General features: G+C 37.5%; 1 protein-coding gene across 1 annotated transcript in view; it reads right to left on the bottom strand.

Moving 5' to 3' along the window:
- LOC307138213 (NACHT, LRR and PYD domains-containing protein 3-like) overlaps window positions 1–19,501 on the bottom strand; it is a 66,507-nt gene extending 47,006 nt beyond the window's left edge. The window contains exons 1-11 of the mRNA XM_079836403.1: window positions 19,262–19,501; window positions 17,969–18,039; window positions 17,561–17,662; window positions 9,160–9,267; window positions 8,715–8,819; window positions 8,419–8,509; window positions 7,931–8,126; window positions 6,006–7,836; window positions 5,044–5,214; window positions 2,027–2,200; window positions 1,669–1,839 (exon numbers count right to left, since the gene is read on the bottom strand). Coding sequence (XP_079692529.1) covers window positions 1,669–1,839; window positions 2,027–2,200; window positions 5,044–5,214; window positions 6,006–7,836; window positions 7,931–8,126; window positions 8,419–8,509; window positions 8,715–8,819; window positions 9,160–9,267; window positions 17,561–17,662; window positions 17,969–18,027 — 3,008 coding nt within the window. The 5' untranslated portion in view covers window positions 18,028–18,039; window positions 19,262–19,501. The remainder of the gene's footprint in view (window positions 1–1,668; window positions 1,840–2,026; window positions 2,201–5,043; window positions 5,215–6,005; window positions 7,837–7,930; window positions 8,127–8,418; window positions 8,510–8,714; window positions 8,820–9,159; window positions 9,268–17,560; window positions 17,663–17,968; window positions 18,040–19,261) is intronic.
- Between the last annotated feature and the right edge of the window lie 1,546 nt (window positions 19,502–21,047).

The following is a 21,047-nucleotide window of genomic DNA, read 5'->3' as shown; positions in this document are numbered from 1 at the left end:
CAAGATGGAGTCAAAAGTCTTGTGAACACATATCTATTGTGGGTTTTGAGACCTTAATTTTAAAACAGGTTTTTGTTTTTTCAAAAACCTTGCATAAACATTTTTCTCTCAAAAATACAAAAATGTACATACATGTTGCTCACATATTATGGTAGCCTGGTTTGTACTGAATGCAGTGTAATTACACGTTTGCCATTAATGTGTTTGTAAGCAACTGAAAAAAAACACAAAATGTAAAAGCATGTCAAAACTTCTAAAGGGCCCCAAAAGAGCCTGGAGCCTCAGTATTTGAATCTCAATAGAACGCGTGCTTCGCGGGCGTGGTCGCATTAGTGTATAATGAGCCGGTCAGGAACGACTAACATCGCTCTGCTTTCAACCAGATTACATAAACACAGAATGTTTGTTTTTGATTTGGTTTACAGACATATGTCTCATGTTTGTGAGACAAGTATTCACTAAGCTAGAGGTCATTTTCTGAAGACTATCTGAATGAACGTCTTTGACAGAGAGGCTGCAGATCGCGCATCATGTTTGATTTCTTTATTTTGCAAAAAGCACAACAATTTTTTTTATTGTGACTGTACACAAAAAAAAGAAACTTAACAGAGTTATTTGAGTCTCTTTGGGACTGATCCAATCACGCCGGCACGACGGCCGACTCGAGAGGGTTAACTTAAAAAAAACCATCAGCAAGTCCAGAAAGCCAAAATCTAAAAATGTGGTGACATCTGGTGAACTAAGATGGTATTTATTTATTTTTAAAGCTAAAATATCAATAGCCAGTAGATAGCAATAGAACTCAATGGCTGCATATGGGCTGAACTCTAAAACAAAAACTTTTTTTTTAATTGCCCAGTTATTGGGTCCTTTAATTCCTTTGTTTGTGTATGTTTGAGTGACTGTTTTATTTGACAAAATAAAAAAATAAAACTCACTCTGTTATAGGCTCATTCATTGGCTTTCAATGCAATGCTTTTGTGGATATGTGTTTGAGTGTGTGCGCGCGTGTGAGTGTTTGCCACATTGAAAATGTTGTATAGGCTCACTCCTTCATTTGTGTGAATGTATGATCTGCATTGTGTTGGATTTATTGATTTTTATTGGACAAATAAAATAAAAACTGTAATTCCAAGCAATTTTTTCTCCATTCATTCCTATGGGTGCCCATTTTTGTCCACGAAGGCTGGATAAAGAACTTTTTTAAAAGCACTTAACATTGTAGAATCAAGTCAATTTTGTTGTATGTTCAGGTGGAAAACTTAGCCAAGTAGCCAAGTCTTGCACCGCTCAGATTAAAGAAAGTATAAAAAATAAAAATAAATAAAAAAACGATTTTGCCCTCATTTGTCCAGAAGATGGCTTTTGGGTAAAAGGATTTATTCAGACAGGCATTCATCAATCCATCATTTGAAAGTCATATGGTAATTCTCTACAACAGTATTTTTCATCTCAGAAGTGTCATAAAGTTCTAGTCTCCACTTAGACATGAAATCATTAAAAATGTGGTTCATTTTAATACACAAATTATATATTATTGTGTTGTTGTGGTTGCTGAAAGAAAAACAAAAACTGACTCAAAGAAATTAGGAAAATGGCATTATCCACTACTATAACAATATATTAGAAGTGATGTGACATTTTAAAGCATTAAAAGACAATCCTCACGTGAGTGTGTTGAGTTTGCAGTGTTTATCCTGCAGTAGAGCAGAAATCTGATTCACTCGTGTGTCTCCTAGATCACGTTTACTCAGATTCAGCTCTCTCAGGAGTAACGGGTTTTTACCTACAATTCCTCTCACATACTGACAGGCTTCATCTGCAGCAGGACTCAAAAACCTGCAGAAGGGAAATTTAAGCAAGAATCAATTGAATTAAACATGATGTAATGAAAAACAGCATTTGATTCTAATGGGAAACTTTGTGGAATTTTTATCTTGAATTGGCTTTTGTGCAACATTTTATTAGTGAAATATTTCTATAAACATTTCACCTGCACATTATGTATTATTTCATCACATCTCACCTCAGTGTCTTCAGTTGACAGTGTGGATCCTGTAGTAAATCACTGAGCTCCTTCACTCCTGATGGTCCAGGATCATTTCCTGTGAGATCCAGCTCTATCAGGTGTGAAGGGTTTGATCTCAGAGCTGAAGCCAGAGCTTTATAACCTTCTTCTGTGATACTGCAGTCTGAGAGTCTAGAACAGAAATGCAAATGTAACATCCAGCTAAATAATCAGTTATTCCAGAACAATGACTGAAGAATATAAAGCGCAAATATAGTTAGTTTTGTCTGTCCAACATATGGTATGACTCTGTTCTGTTCATTCCAGGCTTCTGACAATTTTTTTAATCTATATTTAGCATCAGGCCTACTAATCAGCATCTTAAAGATAATTTCATAATAAAAAAATGATAACTGGGAAAATTATTTGTAGATGTTATTTGTATATTTGTATATGTTGTTTGTTTTAGTAGATAGCCTAATTATTTTAAGCTAAATATTAAAATGGTCAGGACTTCAAGTGGCCTGAAACCCTATACAGTATCTTTAATCAGTACGTACGTACGTACGTACGTACGTGTGTGTGTGGTTAAGTTATCTTAGTTATTTATGTATTCCCTTTATTTTACCAGTTGAAGTCCCATTGATAAATTCAAATCTCTTTCACAAGGGAGCCCTGGGGCAACAATACACAAGTTACACAGAATCATAAAAACGGACTAAAAAAAAAAAACAGATTTACAATACGTTAAACAATTTAAAACAACATAAAAGTGGCAATTAAAAACATGTGCATTTTTCAAATTTGAAACATTTAAGTAATTGATTAAAGTGATCAAGCGAAATAAAAGCAGAAAGCTTCAAAACCTTTTGGAGTAAAATCCAACACCAATGAGCAGCATAACTAAAAGCAATCTTACCAATTTCAGTTGTTATACGTGGGATATTTAGAGCCAGAAAGTTAACGGAGCGGAGATTATAAATGGAATGATTCAAGTCAACAGATTGTTAAGATAGCTGGGTAAATCACAGCTAATAGCTTTGTAAATAAAAAGATGCCAGTGGAGCCATCTACGCATACCTAAAGAGGTAAAACCAGTCGCCTCATAAAGACGACAGTGATGCATGCGTGACTTGGCATTAATAATGAACCGTAATGCACCATGGTAAACTGTGTCAAGTGTGTGCAGCATGGTAGCATGCATATAAATAACATCTCCATAGTCCAAGACTGGTAAGAAAGTGGCACTGATCAATTTCCTCCTAGCTTGGAGAGTAAAACAGGATTTATTCCTAAAATAAAAACCAAGCTTTACTCTCAGCTTTCTCACTAATTTATCAATATGTACTTTGAAGGTTAGCTTTTCATCAATCCACAGACCAAGATATTTACAAGATGAAACATTTTCAACACACTTCCCATCCAGTGTGGAAATGGCTAAGGTGGTTGATGAGGGTACTGTGCGAGACTTAGTGAACTGCATCACCTTAGTTTTACCAGCATTTAATACCAGTCTAAGTTCAATGAGGGTGGCCTGTAATAAATTAAAGACTGCTGTAATGATTGATAAGCTTGAGCTAGGCAGAACAATATAATACTGTTTCATCTGCATATATATGTATTTTGCCATTATCTGCTACAGAGGCAATGGTGTTTATGAAGATGGTGAATAGGACCAGACCAAGGATAGACCCTTGAGGGACACCTCGCCAAACCCCCATTGGTGCAGAAATATGCCCATCGACAACTAGTCTGAGTTCTGTTGGCAAGATAGTTTCTAAACCAATCAACTGCCTTAGTGCCCAAACCAATGTCCTGGAGCCTCTTAAACAGGATACAGTGATCGACTGTGTCAAAGGCCTTTGACAAGTCAATGAACAGGGCAGCACAGCTCATCTTTTTGTCAAGGTCACAGAGGATATCATCAAGCACCTTGACAGCTGCAGTAATAGTGCTATGCTTGGCCCCAAATCCTGATTGTACCGGGCTAAGTATTTTATGGTTTTGCAAGAAGCCCTTTAGTTGAGTGTTTACAAGAGACTCTAGGACCTTTGCAAGTACAGACAATTTAGAAATAGGTCGGTAATTATCGAGAACAGAGGGGTCCCCCCCCTTTCAGCAGGGGAAGCATATGTACTGATTTCCAAACATCTGGTAAGTCGTTTGAAGACATGGACAAATTAAAAATATATGTGATAGGTTCCACTATGATATGCGCAGATAGTTTCAGTAAAGCAGGGTCTAGGCCAGGGATGGGCAATTCCAGTCCTCAAGGGCCACTGTCCTGCAGAATTTTGCTCCAACCCTAATCAAACACACCTGAACCAGCTAATTAATGTCTTCAGGATTACTAGAAGGATACAGGCAGGTGAGTTTTATCAGGGTTGGAGCTAGTGGCCCTCGAGGACTGGAATTGCCCACCCCAGGTCTAGGCCATCAGGACCGGCTGATTTCCTAGTGTCAATTTCCTTAAGAGCTCTTCAGTAAGAGCCTTACTGAAGATGAAGGAATGTGTTTAAATTCAAATCCCTCACTAACATGCAAAACTGGTGAATTGTGATGGAGGGGTAAAGAGACATGTTTGTGTAAGACTTCTTCAGGATATGATTGTTCAAATATGTCCCCTGCCTTAATGAAATGGTCACTGAAAGCATTAACAATATCGTTTTTGTTTGAGATCTGTTGGGTGTCTTTAACTATATGCTTAGGGAGAACGGAGTCGCTGAGAGGTAGTTCAAGGGATTTTATCGCCTTCCAAAATTTAAATGGGTTATTTTGGTTTGAAGACATTGATTTGAGGTAGAAGTCAGATTTGCACTCTTATAAGACGAGTGCACTTATTCCTAAAATACCTATAGTTAGACCAGTCAGATTGGAAGTTTTTGTTCTTTGCTAAGACCCATACTGCATTTCTCTCATGGAGCAGCGAAGACAGTTCTTTGGAAAACCAGGGGTTATCACGCCCTTTAATTGTATAGCATGTTAGAGGGGCATGTTTAGCAGTTATCGCTAGAAAAAGTGAGAAACTTACTTACCTCAGTCTTTCCAATTTACACCTTATATTCTCCAATCCAGTGCAGAGTAGCTTCACTCCTGAATCCTGGAGATTATTATTGTTCATGTTCAGCTCTTTCAGATTGGTATCTGATCCAAGAACTCTAGCTAGAGCTGAACAGCATTTGTATGTTAAGTTACAATCATTTAACCTACAAGGGGAATAAGTAAGATTCCAGAATAATTAATTAGTTTGAACACATTTGCTAAATTACAAATATTAAATCTATTTTTCACCTATAGGTTTAACGTTGCTCAAGTGCTCAACACTGGGTAGAATGCTCAATGCTCTAAAAACACACTGTAAATAGAAACATTTGATGCTTTTTACAGCGTGCTTACACAAAAAAACACATGGGAGCATTTGAATCCTATCAGTGGGTATCGCATTGACCTAGTACATGGTACTACTGGTACTGCAGAAAGGCTGGAATCATTACATTTTTTTTATTGTATTGACTTGGTACCAAAGTACCTGTACTTTTGATCACAATCAGAACTAAATAAAACATGCTGTGTAATTGCTGTAGGTTGCCATGCAGATCCCCGGCTTATACGGTATCAAAATAATTGGTTTGCAAGTTACTGAAATAATATTAACCAGGTTAGGTAGCTGATTACCAGTTGACATTTGCTCCAAATATTTGAGCAATTAATAAAATTAGCTATCTGCTGCAAGGGCCAACACAAGACTAAACATCATCTTTCAAAATACTTCTCTAATGTTTCAAACCTCAGCATCCCTGAACATAGCACTTTATGCTACTTATGTTAATTGTTTCAGTGAGAATTAAACTCTTTGTTCTAAGCTAAAGGAAAACACAAGAACATTAAAAGAAATTCCAGGACATTTTACGCTCTCTTTTGTTTTTCATGACTGGAACATTTTTTCCAGGACATATGGAAACCCTGAAAAAAATGTTTTTGTTTGACTTTGACTTACAGTGCACTTTTGGAGGTTCTGATGACTGCTGATAGTCTAATGAGACATGTGTCTGATTTCTTGAATTTCTGAAGCTCAAACTCCTCCAGCTCTTCCTCTAAAGTCAACAACACAAAAACCAAAGCAGACCACTGGGCAGGTGAAAGGTCAGCAGAGGACAGACTTCCTTTGCTAAGGTGGGTCTGAATCTCTTTCACCAGAGTTTGATCGTTCAGTTCATTCAGACAGTAGAACAGATTGATGGATCTCTCTGCAGGCAGATTAGCTTCAAGTTTCTGCTTGATGTACTGAACTATTTCCTTTTTGCTCTGGTCATTGTCATCTTGCTGTGTCAACAGTCCTCGTAAGAGTGGACGATTAGACCGCAGAGACAGACCGAGGAGGAAGCGAAGGAAAAGGTCCAGGTGTCCAGTTTCACTCTTGAGCGCCTTGTCCACTGCAGTCTTGAGCAAATCAATCATGCTTTCATTTTTGTTTTCCTGTTCTGTAGATTCATGATCAAACACACTTGTCTTGTTGATGTCTAGACACAGATGTGCATAAAGGGCTGCAATAAACTCTTGAATGCTCAAGTGAACAAAGCAGTACATTGTGCCAAGAGTGATCCCCATTTCCTCCTTAAAGATCTGGGTACACATGCCTGAATACACAGATGCCTTATAGACGTCAATCCCACAGGCTTCCAGGTCTGTGTCATAGAAGATCAGGTTGTTTCTTTCCAGCTGATCAAATGCCAGTTTCCCCAGTGAAAGGATGGTGTCTTTGTCCCAGGAAACTTCTGGTGTGTATTCTCCATCATACTTTCGGCGGCTCTGCTGGATCTGAAAGCGGAGAAATTGTGTGTACATTTGTGTCAGAGTCTTGGGAGTGTCTTCAGTGTTTGATTCCTGCTGTGTTTTGGACGCGTCATCAGACTGATTGATTTTCACATCGTTATTTCGCTTCTCCTCCAAAATGCTCTGGAGAACAGTGGCTGAAATCCAGCAGAAGACTGGGATGTGGCACATGATAAAGAGGCTCTTTGATTGTTTAACATGATCAATGATTTCATTGGCCATTTTCTCATCCGTGAATCTCTTTCTGAAGTACTCCTCCTTTTGTGCATCATTGAATCCTCGTATCTCTGTCAGCCGGTCGATGCATTCAGGAGGAATCTTACTGGCCGCTGCTGGTCTGGTGGTGATCCAGATGAGAGCAGAAGGAAGGAGATTTCCCATCATGAGGTTCGTTAGGAGAACATCCAGAGGGGCTGGTGACGATACATCACACCACGTCTCATTACAGTCAAACTTCAGAGGAAGACGACATTCATCCAATCCATCAAGGATGAACAGGACTGGATGATTATTCCTTCTTGTAAGGTTCAGTCTTTTTGTCTCTGGGAAAAACTGAGTTAGAAGATCCATCAAACTTAGTTTTTCATTCTCCTTTAAGTTAATCTCTCTGAATGGAAGAGGAAATATGAAGCTGATATCTTGATTCTCTTTTCCTTCAGCCCAGTCCAGAACAAACTTTTGCACAGAGACGGATTTTCCGATGCCAGCAACTCCTTTTGTCAGAACAGTTCTGATCTCCTTGTCTTGTTCAGGTGCTTCAAACATCTTTGAGCATTCAACTGGAATCTCTTGTGATTCATGACGCCTGGAAGCAACTTCAATCTGCCTGACCTCATGTTCAGTATTGACCTGTTCACTGCCACCCTGAGTGATATAGAGATCTGTGTAGATGTTATTCAGAAGTGTGGAGTCGCCTTGCTTTGCAATTCCTTCAAACACACACTGATACTTCTTCTTTAGGCCACACTTTAGCTGATGAATGAAGAGCAGCTCATCTAAACACAGGAACAGAAAACAGATAATTTTAATCTTAATTTCCTCTCCTACATTTGTATGTGACATTATGGCAGATGTTGATGAGTCTCTTACCTTCTAGAGTATCAGCAGCTTCCTCTTGCTTCATCTCTCTCAGGTAGTGCAGTGTGAGATCAAGAGCTGCTTCTTTGATACTGCTTCTGTTCTCATTAAAGTCCATCACTAAGGATTTTGTGTTCTCTTTCTGTAATATTTTCTTAAACTTTTCCAGCTCATTCTTCAGAAATCTGATTAAGTTGCTCTCAAGATCCTACAAACACAGCAAGAAAAAAAGACAGAACAACAATTGAAACCAAACTGCACGTCCACATTTGCTCAAACCCATTTATTTAATCATTTAAAAAATCAGTTAAAAAGACAAACGTGATAACTCATTTTTGACAAATATTCTATAAGTATTTTTAAATATATTACATTTTATTCTTATTTTATGTGTTCTTTAAAAGTAAAAAATTAATTGTCAAGATGAATAAGAAATTAAACTTCTGTGTTTAATAACATATTTATAAATATAAAACACTTATAAAAATGTGTTTTCTTACCTGGAAGATACACAGGAGATTGTCTGTGAAATTCCTGTCGTTCCTGTGAGTGTGAGTCTGTAAGTTTGAGTCTAATGTCTCACGTTGAAGCCTGTTAGCAAATAAATAAGATAAAATACTGAATGTTCAGGCAAAATATTTAAGAAATCTCCTGTAAACATTTTCTAGCAGAGAGAAAAGAAAGCTGATTAGCTGTAACTAGCATGTTAGTTGTAACATTAGCTTTAATAAGCATTCACTTATAAACTTTCTAACACAGTCCACGTGTGACCAAAAATAAGAAACACATGAAATACCTGTTGGCAGATGGTATTTTTTTCTCACTGAAGTTCGGTGGTTCACCTTTTGAACAGTCACTCTTCACAGACACAGAGCTGGACACATGTGAGCCTGATCTTACACTGATGACACAAAGAACAGAGAAGGGAAAACACACTTTACTACAGGAGATACTTCAACCTCAATTGAAAAGGTTTAAACGTTACAAATGGTAAGTAAATGCAGTACAGCTGTGCATTTGTCCTTCACGTATATTGATGGATGATCTATTTTCCATGGTGACTTTATGCCTCCTAGTGGCTACCTGTGTAATTCTATTACTGGAAAGAAACTCCAGACCAAGTTCAATAAAGGTTACCGGACGTTGTGTTTTGTGATTTATTGTTTTATTCAATCAGGGCATATTATGTATACCACAGTGGAGAAATAATGCAATGCTATAAAGTACAACACATGAAATACCTTTTGGCAGATGGTGGTTTCTCACTGAAGTTCGGTGGTTCACCTTTTGAACAGTCACTCTTCACAGACACAGAGCTGGACACACATGAGCCTGATCTCTCCCCATCACTAACACAGAGCAGATAGACAAAGCTTGACTACAGGAGGTTCATCTGAGTCTGATATCTGCACACGCTCTCTCTAGTCCTTCAGAGAAATGTGCAGACTCACACGATTCACAAGTTAAAGAAAGATAATTTTTATTTACTGGATCACATTTGTTTGAAGCTTTTCTTTGATGTGCTTAAAGCGACAGATTCAATATTTATATGTTCATGATTTCTTTTTAAATGTTTGACTAATCTAACAGAAGAGAACATCAAGGTTTAGTTTGACTCAGATGGAGATGTCAGAGCTACACTGTCCGCATAATTCAATTCAATTAACTGTGTAGTCATTTTATAATGCCTGTCAATAAAGTTCAGATTTACAAACCAAAGTCTTTTATTTCCCATAATTTACTTCAGTATCTACATCCCTGGTGCAGGGGTTCAGTGCTGAGCGAGTGACTGTACATTTGATTCAGTGTAAATGATTTTGTTTTTCATATCATCTCAGATATTTATCATCTACTGGCTACTTTTTAATAATGTTTGTTGTTTTTAGTCATTCGGTGTATATTACCTATTGTTACGTTCCAAGTGTATTTTGTTTTGTTTTCACTATCTGTATACGTGGGGTAATTTGCACGTGTTGGCCATAATGTTCATTTGTTTCTCTTTCGTCCCTAGCTCATTATCTCTGCTCGCAGGATTGCTGTGATTGGCTGAGCCGGACATCAGTCATCATTGAGGCGACGTTCCAGAACCAATCAGAGGCCGTTCAGCTGGTTTTAAAGGGGTGGTAAACCACGATTTCACTATTCTAACTTTAGCTAGCGTGTAATGTTGCTGCTTGAGCATAAACAACATCTGCAAAGTTACAACGTTCAAAGTTTAAAGCAAAGGGAGATATTTGCTTTTAAAGAAATCAGTTTCTAAGGACTACAGCAAACGGCCAGTAGGCGACTACAGACATTTCTCCAGGGCTTGCTGACATCACCAGGCCCAATATTTACATAAACCCCTCCTCCGAGAATATTAACTAAGGGGGGGTGAGGCCATTTTGTATCGCGGCGCTGTTGTGGTATAGTAAGGCTGGAGTGTTGTTGCCGCGATAACGAGGAAACGCTGTTATTTCCATCCGGATTGCAGGTCTGGGGTACTTGCTCTGTTCAGCCTTCATAGGGACGGGGGTGCGTTGCAGAGCGTTTAACATACAGCATGTTATATGCACGTGTGTTTGAGTCAGCGGGGAATCAGGCGCGCGCAGGGCTCCTGCAGCACAACAGAGGAAACATCCACCGTCTTCGCGAGTTCAATGCCAGATTTGCACAACGTCAGCTGCGTGAAAAAAACACTGCCGGTGCGTGGATGCACGACGCGCGCGCTGCACATTTCATGGAGGACAACACAAACTTCCACAAACTTCGCGAGTTCAATACAGGATATGCACAACGGCTTGTCCTGAAAGCTGGATTTACAAACAGAAGCTGTTTACGGGCCACAACCTGTAAGTCTGATTTATTTTTCATCGATGTGTTTTCCTGTAATAGGTTGTAGCAAGGAAGTAAACAGATGACAACACTGTTCTGCAAACCAGTCTGTTAAATGCTCATTCATACTTAACGTTATCCGACGAACACCTAATATTACAAACACTAACGTTAAAATCTCAACAGCGAACCTGACATTAGTGTAAATTATTCTTTGATTAGAGCTTTTATGTATTGTTTATCTTCAGGCATGCTAAACATGGTTCTGTGTGTGATTTGGCTACTATAGTAAAGCCAGTGCTTTGTGTTCGTTTTGGGTTAATAGTTCTTGCGACAGATATTTGGCTATAATCGTTCTAAAAATACAAAAGTTAAAGTGCCATTCAGTAGCGATCACTATAGATCCGCAGTCTTTACTCTTGAGGACTGAACAGGTTCTGCTCGATCATCTTCACTCAAATGTTCTGGGTCTGATTGGGGCTCATATGGTTTTATTGACGCCGTTGTTTCTATGACCAAAGCACAGCCTCCGGTAAGGGAAGGGGCGTGACGTTTCCGACAAACGTACACTAGGCGGTTAGCGAATCACAACACACTGGGCCAGCTAACCAATCAGAGCCCACTGCGTATTTTTGAGGGACTGGCTTCATACAACCCGGAAAGCATCAGACCGTTTTACAAGGAGGGACAGAGCAGTGTAGAATAAAGGTCAAATATATGAAAAATAAGGCAATTTTTTTTTAAACGAAGCATGAACACATGTTACAGTGCACCCCACAAACACAGTCAAGCCTTCAAAAGAATGTGGTTTACCACCCCTTTAAGAGGATGGCGCGTTCACTCATTCTCTCTCTCCTGTGGCGTGTAACGCTCTGTGTAGCGAATTGAGTATTGAGCTCTGTGTAGCGAACTGAGTGGTGTGCTATGTGTTAGTGTGTTTGTTCTACATCACGGGAAGACGAACGGTAGGTCAGTATGCCGCGGTATACACTGCCCGTAGGTCTGTCTCTGTTAAACACACTAGGATAGTGGTGAGCGCCACCCTTTGTACTTTTGTTATTTAGTTAGGTTAGTCAGCGCCGCGTGCGTGAAGATTTCGGTTTCTTTTTCACATTTTGCTTTGAGTAGGATTAGGGTTAGTTTAAGGATTATTTTGTTATATTATGTTCTTTCCTTTGGCGCCACTTTTTGTTTGTCTTCCCAATCTTTTCTTTATTATAGCATTGTACATAGCTCATCATTATATTACTGGAACTAGTGGCTTTTATGTGAATAAATCCAGTAATTATCTCTTGCAAAGATTTGTCTGTCATCTTCTTCCAGCCTACTTCACATCATAGCAGCTAGGGCTGAACGATACATCGAATTTTCATCGTCATCGCGATATGAACTCGCGCGATGAACACATCGCAACCGACAGCCTGTCACGATGAATAAGGGAAAACAGTTTATAAGTCTAAGAATGCGGCCATCAAATCCTGCTTACTAAACATATATTATAAAATATTTAGCTGCCGTCAACGGGGCCAACGGCGCTTGGGCTAGTAAATCAGCGCATATGAGAATGTAAAGTTGCACGTCAACTAAGCAGGGCACCGGCGGTGGTCGGCCAAAACACCTTTTTCTGTTTGTGAATGCTGTTTTACGTGAATATTAATGACACGAGTGAAGCACAAAGCTTCATTTACAAAATAAATAATAGGTTTGCAATTAAATGTTACATCGCAGCCATGGAAACATGGATTCAGGCTGAACGAGAGAGGAAGCTTTGTGTGGTGAGACAAATTTAAGATTGCTTGCGTTTTGCTATCTGGTCACACGATTTTCCTCAAATTTAACAATAGGCTTAGGCTTACTCCATTTTATTCTACTGGACATGGAATCTCTTATTTGTTTCCCCAAATCCTAATTTACGTCTCTCACAGGGGATTAAACGTGTCTTCCTTGTTTGATTAATTTAGGAGTAGCCTATATTTGCATCATTTACTGTGGTAAAGTAGAAAACGGAGTAGGACAGATACATTTTACTTCAAACTTTACTTTATTTAACACAGTTTGTGCTTGCTATTAGACTTGGTCAAATTTATGTGTAGCCTATAGCGTATTTCATACACGCCGGAGATTTTTAGTTTCGCTTTCTCTCAAAGCGCATAATCAAACAAAGCCTCAGTTGACCCTGCGGAAGATAATTTCGTTCTTCACATTTTACTACAAGTAGCCTATCAGTTTTGGAACATCAGGAGAAAACATTAAGATATCAGAAAACGATGCTTCTTTCCTGCTCGTGTCTCCCTTTCAGCGCAAAGAGGCATGACGCACGTCTGTGAGGAAATATAAACAAATTTTTTCTTTAACTAATAGGCTATTTAACTTATACTATTTATATTTCGATTATTTACAGATATGTATTTAAATGTTTTACAGACTGTAGTTTGTTGTTTCACTGACGGAAGTAGGCCTACTAAAATAAACACGCATGTTTGAGCCTTATTTTTTTTTTTTCAAAATGTAGGCTATTTAATTGAGGTAGCCTATATAAATATATATATATATATATATATATATATATATATACGTCAATCTCAATTAAATAGCCTACATTTTGAAAATAAAATATATAAACGAATAATATATTTAACGAATATATAGCGAATTTATATATATAATATAGGCTATATAAAAAATATATATAGGCGTGCGTGCATGTATAGCCGCCACCCCAACCACCGCGGCACTGCAGAGTTGCACTGCCATGTTATATTTCGTTCTCCCTTCTCTTTCTTTAATATGAAATACTGTTTGAATTTCCAAGATAGAAATGATTTCTTGCCCTGGCTCTGTTGTTCTGGCTCTTGATCTCTACCTCTAGCTCCCGCTGCTCCTCTTCCGACTGATCACGCAAACTGTGCATTTTTTCGTTTTCATATTGGGGAGTTCTGAGAAATGCATTGAGTTGCCTTAATTTATTTAGAGAGTAAATAAACTCATGAAACAGAGAAGTAGCCCAGCAAACATTGGTCCGACGGCAACGTCGTGTCCCTGGCCAAAAATAGTCGCGGTAGGACGGCATAAATCGGTAAAAGTATGTAACACAGAACATTCTTAAAAATGCACTCAGATACATTTGTACCTGTCTACAGTTCTCTCCGGTTGCATGTATAATAGTTACTTTGACTTTTAGCTATGTGTAGTTCAATATATACCCTGTTGTGAATCCGTCGTAAGAGGACGTCACTATGGTGACGTCTTTTACACGTGCATTTATAGTCCATGATGACCCTCTATGAAATCATTGTGAAATATGCAGAAGCTGCTTACACCTTGCATGGTTAATACTGCAATAATTAATTTAAGTGCCCCAAGTAGTTTTTAAGAGGTTGTGAATAGACGTCCACTGACGTCCCGTACACGTCCAGTCAAGACCCATAAAAAAAACCTTTATGAAATACAAGATTTAGCCTATATTTAATTTATTTTGAATATAGGCTAAATATATTTAAAATCACAAAGTGCTCTGTGTGGTTAAGTGATTGTGAACCCACTGCATTTTAGTCATTATTTCAACCCGTTTTATGTATTCGTTGTTATTATTTTTATGGAATGTAGCCTATGCATATGTAAAACAGTAATATATCCTATAACCATTAAGTCTGACTTGAACTGTGCTGCCAAGATGTAGTAACAAAAGATATTAATAAATCTAGCGATATTTCAAAATCATATTATAGATTATCTCGCGAGATAGCGTTCCGTTCTCCAGTTCCTGTCTACATTACAACCACGAGGAGAAGAGGACTTGCGGAGAGAGTTTGATATATTATTAAAAATCTACTGTTGGGTAAGTACATTTTGTAGTATTTGATAAATTTACTTGAGTTTTACTTGTTTAACATGAAGGAACCGAAAGAAATGAGGCCCACGTTGTCAACAGAGAATTACTTGAGTTTTGGCTAATTAGCTAGTAGGCTAAACGTTACTTTCAACTTAAACACGTTTAATTATACAGCACAAGTTATTACTGTAACCTATTAATGTAGCCTTTTGAGAGTTTCTTTCAGAAAGTAATGCTTCCATCCCCCACTAACACCCATTTAGAGCAGAACATCTTTTATAGAGTAAAATAAAATGTAATGCATGTTGATTACATTTTTCTTATGTTTAACTCATGATTCATTCATCTTGTTGCATGTTTTTATTTATTTTTTATTGAGCTGTGAGATCATTTTTGCAATACATTTTGAAAATAAGTGCATGTCATTTACCTCAAATTTTTCCTATTATTTTAAAAATAAATATATTCTCTTCCCTCAGATGCTGTGAATAGGTGGACTCTGAGATTGATGCAGCAATAGCAGAACACCTGAATCACTCTCCAGGAAGAGCTGTTGGTGATGGTTACAAAAAATTACAAACAAAATAACTACTTTAATGTGTTTAAGGGATATTCCCCCAAAAATGAAAATTGTTGTCATTTACTCACCCTCGTGTTTCAAACCTGTATACCTTTCTATGTTCTGCTGAACAAAAAGATGTCTAACCCTTGTTTAACCCTCTTAATTTGGGAATTAAGAGGGACTCCACAGACCCCAGGCAACAAAATGTAATTTTATAAACTATGTTTATTAATGTTTTTACTCAACATCTGTGCAGTTTTTGGAGAATTTATAATAATTGTTAAATTTATATAAATAAATTAAAACACAAAATCAGTTTATGTAAAATTCACTTTATAAAAGACCCAAAATTCTAACTTTCATTCGTGGGGATAACATGGATAATTTGACATTGTTTAGTGTAAGATTTTTGCCCATCCTTTGGAAAATACAGTTTTATAATAATAATAATAAAAAAAAGACTTTTACCAGTAAATGGCTGCAAAGCTCCACTATTTGCTTACTATGTGACTGACTGAAAGACATTTTTCACAAGTATCTTACAGTTGGATTCATATCTAAATGTTATGAAATCACAATTATAACAATTAAAATTAATTAATTTAGTCAAAGTTTAGTATTTTTTTTGTACTGAATTTTTTTTCAATGTTACATTATGATTAGAATCAAACCAGAGTCTTTAGAATTTATCATTTTATTTCAAACATCTGATTTTCTTATAATTCTACAAATTGAATGTACACTTCAGTTACTAACTGTAACAGAACAAAAATTTACAGAAATTAAGTTATTACATATTGAGTAAACAATACACAACATGAACATCAAAATGCTATGAACTGAACAGCAATAACAAATTGAACAAATATTCCTGTATGTGTGTGTTTGAGCATGATCATTTTGCATTGTGGATGTTTTATGCATTGTTGGAAGTGTGCCACTTCATTTCTGTATGCATGTTCTGTTGTTTTTGAGGATGAAATTTGTTCTAAGCAGCCTGAGTGTGACTTTTTTTTGTCACACGAACATAAAAACAGATATCAATCCAATTAATTGTTTTTATTTGTAGATTTAGAGAGTGTTGACAACCGTACAAAGTCTCATGCCATTTGCACAAAGGGAACTTTTTATTTGAGCAAACGTCCATTGGGGTCAGAAAAGACCCTTGAAGAATGTTTGTAACCAAGTAGTTCTCACCTCCCATTAACTACCATAATCATTTTTCCCTACAATGGTAGTTAATGGGAGGCGAGACCTGCTTGGTTACAAAAGAATTTTAAAACATCTTTGTGTTCAGCAGAACATAGAAATGTGGAATGTATAGGTTTGAAACGTGAGGGTGAGTAAATTAATTTTAATTTTTGGGTGAACTATCCCTTTATATAATGATAATTCAGTATTTTGTAATTGTTATTTTAGTTTGGTTAATGGATGTTAAACATTAATGAAAGAAGAAAATCTGTGGCTGTTCAAAAAAATAAAATGTTTTGCTAAATCAGAACATGCTTCTTTTTGCTTATGTCCACAAATGTGTTCTTGTTTGTGATGTACACGTGATTAAAACGTTTCATGGACGTTCAGGTCTGACTGGACCGATTTTGAACCTTTTTAGAACCTGTCAAAATGTGAAAACCAAGACATAATTGATTGCATTTTACGATGTTACACAATGGGTGTGTGATTATTTTATATACACACTTAAATTATGCAGCAACACATTTAAACATCCAGAAGACGACACATTTAAACATCCAGAAGACGACGCATTTAGACGTCCAGGGGCGCGCAGAAAAGACGTGGTATTCACGGCCAGATGACGTCGAAGACGTCCGTTCAACTTTCATTTTGGAACTATTTTTCAACCATGACGGGACGTGTCGGAGGGACGTCTTTTCAACGGTCATTAAACGTCATAATGTTTGCTGGGAGGCTATGGTTAATGTCATCCATTGATTTCAACAATGTAACTGTATTCTAAATATCAACTATTTAAATTGTAACTGTAACGGAATACAGTTACTAATAATATGTATTCTGAATACGTAATGCCGGTACATGCATTCCGTTAGTGCCCAACACTGAACACGACCTATTAAAGCACTAAGACATGGGAACAGTATACTAACATTCATATTTGAATATTTATCGCAAGTCATATCGTCATCGCAATATTAAACAATGTTATCGCACATCGCAGCTTTTCCTCATATCGTGCAGCCCTAATAGCAGCATTTTAATATGTTGATGTTACGAACTTACGACATTCCCTAGGCCTTTTAAAGATCGTAACATAACTGCAATGACAAAATTATGAATTCATAGTCCAAAGAGAAAAGAAAGCTGATTAGCTTTAACATTAGCTGTAATAAGCATTCACTTATAAACTTTCTAACACAGTCCACGTGTGACCAAAAATAAGAAACGCATGAAATACCTTTTGGCAGATGGTGTTTTCTCACTGAAGTTCGGTGGTTCACCTTTTGAACAGTCACTCTTCACAGACACAGAGCTGGACACATGTGAGCCTGATCTTACACTGATGACACAAAGAACAGAGAAGGGAAAACACACTTTACTACAGGAGATACTACAGTCTCAATCTCATGAGCTCTTTACGTTTGTTAGTTATTAACTGTAACATGTCTATAAAGCCCTCTTTAACGTGTAGATTTTATTTGTTGAAAGTATTAGTTGTTTTTAAGACAAGTCAGCATTACATATTTTTTTTACGGTTTAGCATTTGCAAACATAAATCAATGCTTGTTAAAGTTTTGTTCTTCACAGAGAAAAAAACCCTGAAACTTCATTTGTGTTTAAAATGATTGTGTGAAAAGAGTCTTACCTCTGTTCCTCTGAGAGACTCATCTTAGAGAGAGAGTCCTTCCCTCGCTCCTCTGACATACTGCAGCTAAACTGAACACAGATCAGCACTTAATCATTTCAGATCATCTAATGAGTTTAACTGACATATGGCTCTATAGTTCAAATGGAATATATGCTTTAAACTCTGAGTGGGAAAAATGAACCAAGTTTGTTTCTGAATTGCAGTTTAACCCCTTAACGCCTGAATTTATATAGCTGCAGCTGACTTGCAAATCCTATATTGACCTCGCGAAGACTGTGGATGTTTTCCTCCGTGAAATGTACAGAGGGAGCCGCGCGTGTCGTGCATGATTCACACTGGCAGTGTTTGTCTCGCTGAACCGCTGCTCATGAATTGCAATGGACGAATATTGTCCATTATGTCACATTTTCCAGTCTTCTCCTCCGACCCCGTCTGTCTCGTGCTTTATGATGGGCAGCATAGGCTATATCTGCGACCTGTTCCCCTCTGTCTCATACACACGTGCATATAACATGCTGTATGTTAAACGCACTGCAACGCACCCCTGTCACTATGAAGGCTGAACAGAGCAAGTACCCCAGACCTGCAATCCGGATGAAAATAACAGCGTTTCGTCGGCATTGCAGCAACACCACTCCAGCCTAACTATACCACAACAACAGCGATACAAAATGGCCTCGCCCTCCCTTATTTAATATTCTCGGAGGAGGGGTTTATGTAAATATTGAGCCTGGTGATGTCACCAACCCTGGAGCAATGTCTGTAGTCGCCTACTGGCCGTTTGCTGTAGTCCTTAGAAATGGATTTCTTTAAAAGCAAATATCTCCCTTTACTTTAAACTTTGAACGTTGTAACTTTGCAGATGTTGTTTATGCTCAAGCAGCAACATTACACGCTAGCTAAAGTTAGAATAGTGAAATCGTGGTTTACCACCCCTTTAACTAAAATATTCACAGATTAATTAAAGCAGATGCAGTCTATGTTCTTCTTTGTCAAATACATAAATAAATGAGTGAAAATTCACTACGTGCGGTTTGATCCCGTCTAAATGGACAGGTACTTTAGAAGTCACAAAAACAACATCCTAACAACAACAAATCCTTAAAATGGACGACAACATCCTAAAATGGACGACAACATCCGTGATTTCTCTGACTGTCTGTTCGGGGTAGACTATAAAAAACTCCCGGAATAAGAACAGGTCTTTTGTAACATCAAATCACGTTTACATTATGAGACTTCTATTTTATTCCCCCAACTAACTTTAATCAAACAAGTATTAAAACTTACAGTCCTGTGCAGTAAGAAGAGAGTTTAGCAGTATTTGAAGCATGATTTCTCCTTCCTGGACGTTTGTTGGTTGTGTCGTGTAATCCCACAGGAGAGTCCAGTCTGTGGTAAAGCTCTCCGTGTCGTTCAGCTGCTGTGTGTTTGCCTCTGGACGCGATTAACAGCCTTTACTGCTCATTCTGAAGATCGTCGCCACAGCAGTTCTTAGTGCTTCCGCATTTAACACAATATTACTTTCGCTTTCGTCTTCTTTGTGGGTTTTACCTGCGGGTTGTGAAGCAGCTAAACAGGTTCATATCGCCATGGCAGAGACCACTGAAAGTAAGCATTCACATATTAGGCTACCTTTAAGTCCTTTTGATATCGAATGCTCAGCTGCATAAATCAGTCTCACTCAGTCACTGAATCGCCTCAATGGTAAAATGTTACTGATATTTTTACACAAACAGAACGTAGCCTATCATTGGAGGTTTAGCATATGGTTGTATTTTGGTACTGTCTTGACGTTTTTTAAACGTCCTATTCCAACGTGCAGATTACGTTATTTTAACACCAGAATAAAACGTCTAACAAAAGTTGTAGTTTGGTAGTAGACAAACGTAATATTTACGTTTTTTTGACTACTTAAAGAAAACGTACCAGGTTGGTATTTTTACAACGTTTTTGAAACGTTTTATTTTGGTTACATTATTTTTCTATTTAAAAAAACGTTTTTAAAACGTCTTTAAAACGTTGTACTGCAACATTACCTAATTGCAACCAAAATACAACGTTGTGAAACGTTGTAAAAACGTTTTGTGTTTGCTGGGCATCTAATGGAGCGACATACTCAACATATTTCCAAGTGTTTAATACCGCGTAACCATGGGCGTAGATTACGCGGGGGACTTTTAATAAAACGTACATTCGTCCCCCGCACTTTTACCGAGTTGTACCGGTCCTAGTCGACCCGCTCCGTGCGGGATTCGAACCGGCATCTAGTCGCACCGCTCTTACTGGCCTACGTCTGTTACACAGTGCGTTTACATAGAAGCCAATGTGAATAAATCCAGATTTAAATTCAAAGACACAAAATAATCTATACATGACCTGTCATTTTATTCGTATCCCAAAAAATGAGGCGATCTGAACACGAGTGCCAACACTCTCGTGCAACACTCCAATTCATACTCGAAGCCATAGGGCGCTCTCTCACAGAAAAAACAAAACTGATTCGTAGAAGTAAAACCCTGTCACGTTCCAAAGGCATTCAGCGCTGTAGCAGCAGCTGAATAAAAATAATCGCTATGAATGATGAAACGTGACAACAAACACGATTGTGACAATATATGTTTTTTTGTTTTTCCAGCCATCTATATTTGAGTATTTATGGACAATAAAGTATATGAATAATGCAGTGCTAACTGATAGCCTTTTTAATGTTTAGTATCTTCTGCTTGCCAATGCTGCATTTATTTAATCAAAAATACAGTTAACACATTGATATTGCGAAATATATTCACATAGAAAACAGATGTTTTAATTTGTAATGATATAGTAAAGTGTAATTTATTCCTGTGATCAAAGCTGAATTTTCAGCATCATTACTCCAGTCTTCAGTATCACATGATCCTTCAGAAATAATTCTAATATGATCATTTAATGAAAAAGAAACATTTATGATTATATAATCATTGTTGAAAACAGCTGTGGAATCCATGATGCATTTTATTTTTCAGGATTTTTTGACGAATAGAAAGTTAAATGAACAGCATTTATTAGCATTGAATAAAGCATTTATTAAATA

This window comes from Gobio gobio (assembly GCF_949357685.1).
Source record: "Gobio gobio genome assembly, chromosome: 15".
In the NCBI taxonomy this organism is placed as follows: domain Eukaryota; kingdom Metazoa; phylum Chordata; class Actinopteri; order Cypriniformes; family Gobionidae; genus Gobio; species Gobio gobio.
This window is presented reverse-complemented; position numbering and strand designations above follow the sequence as displayed.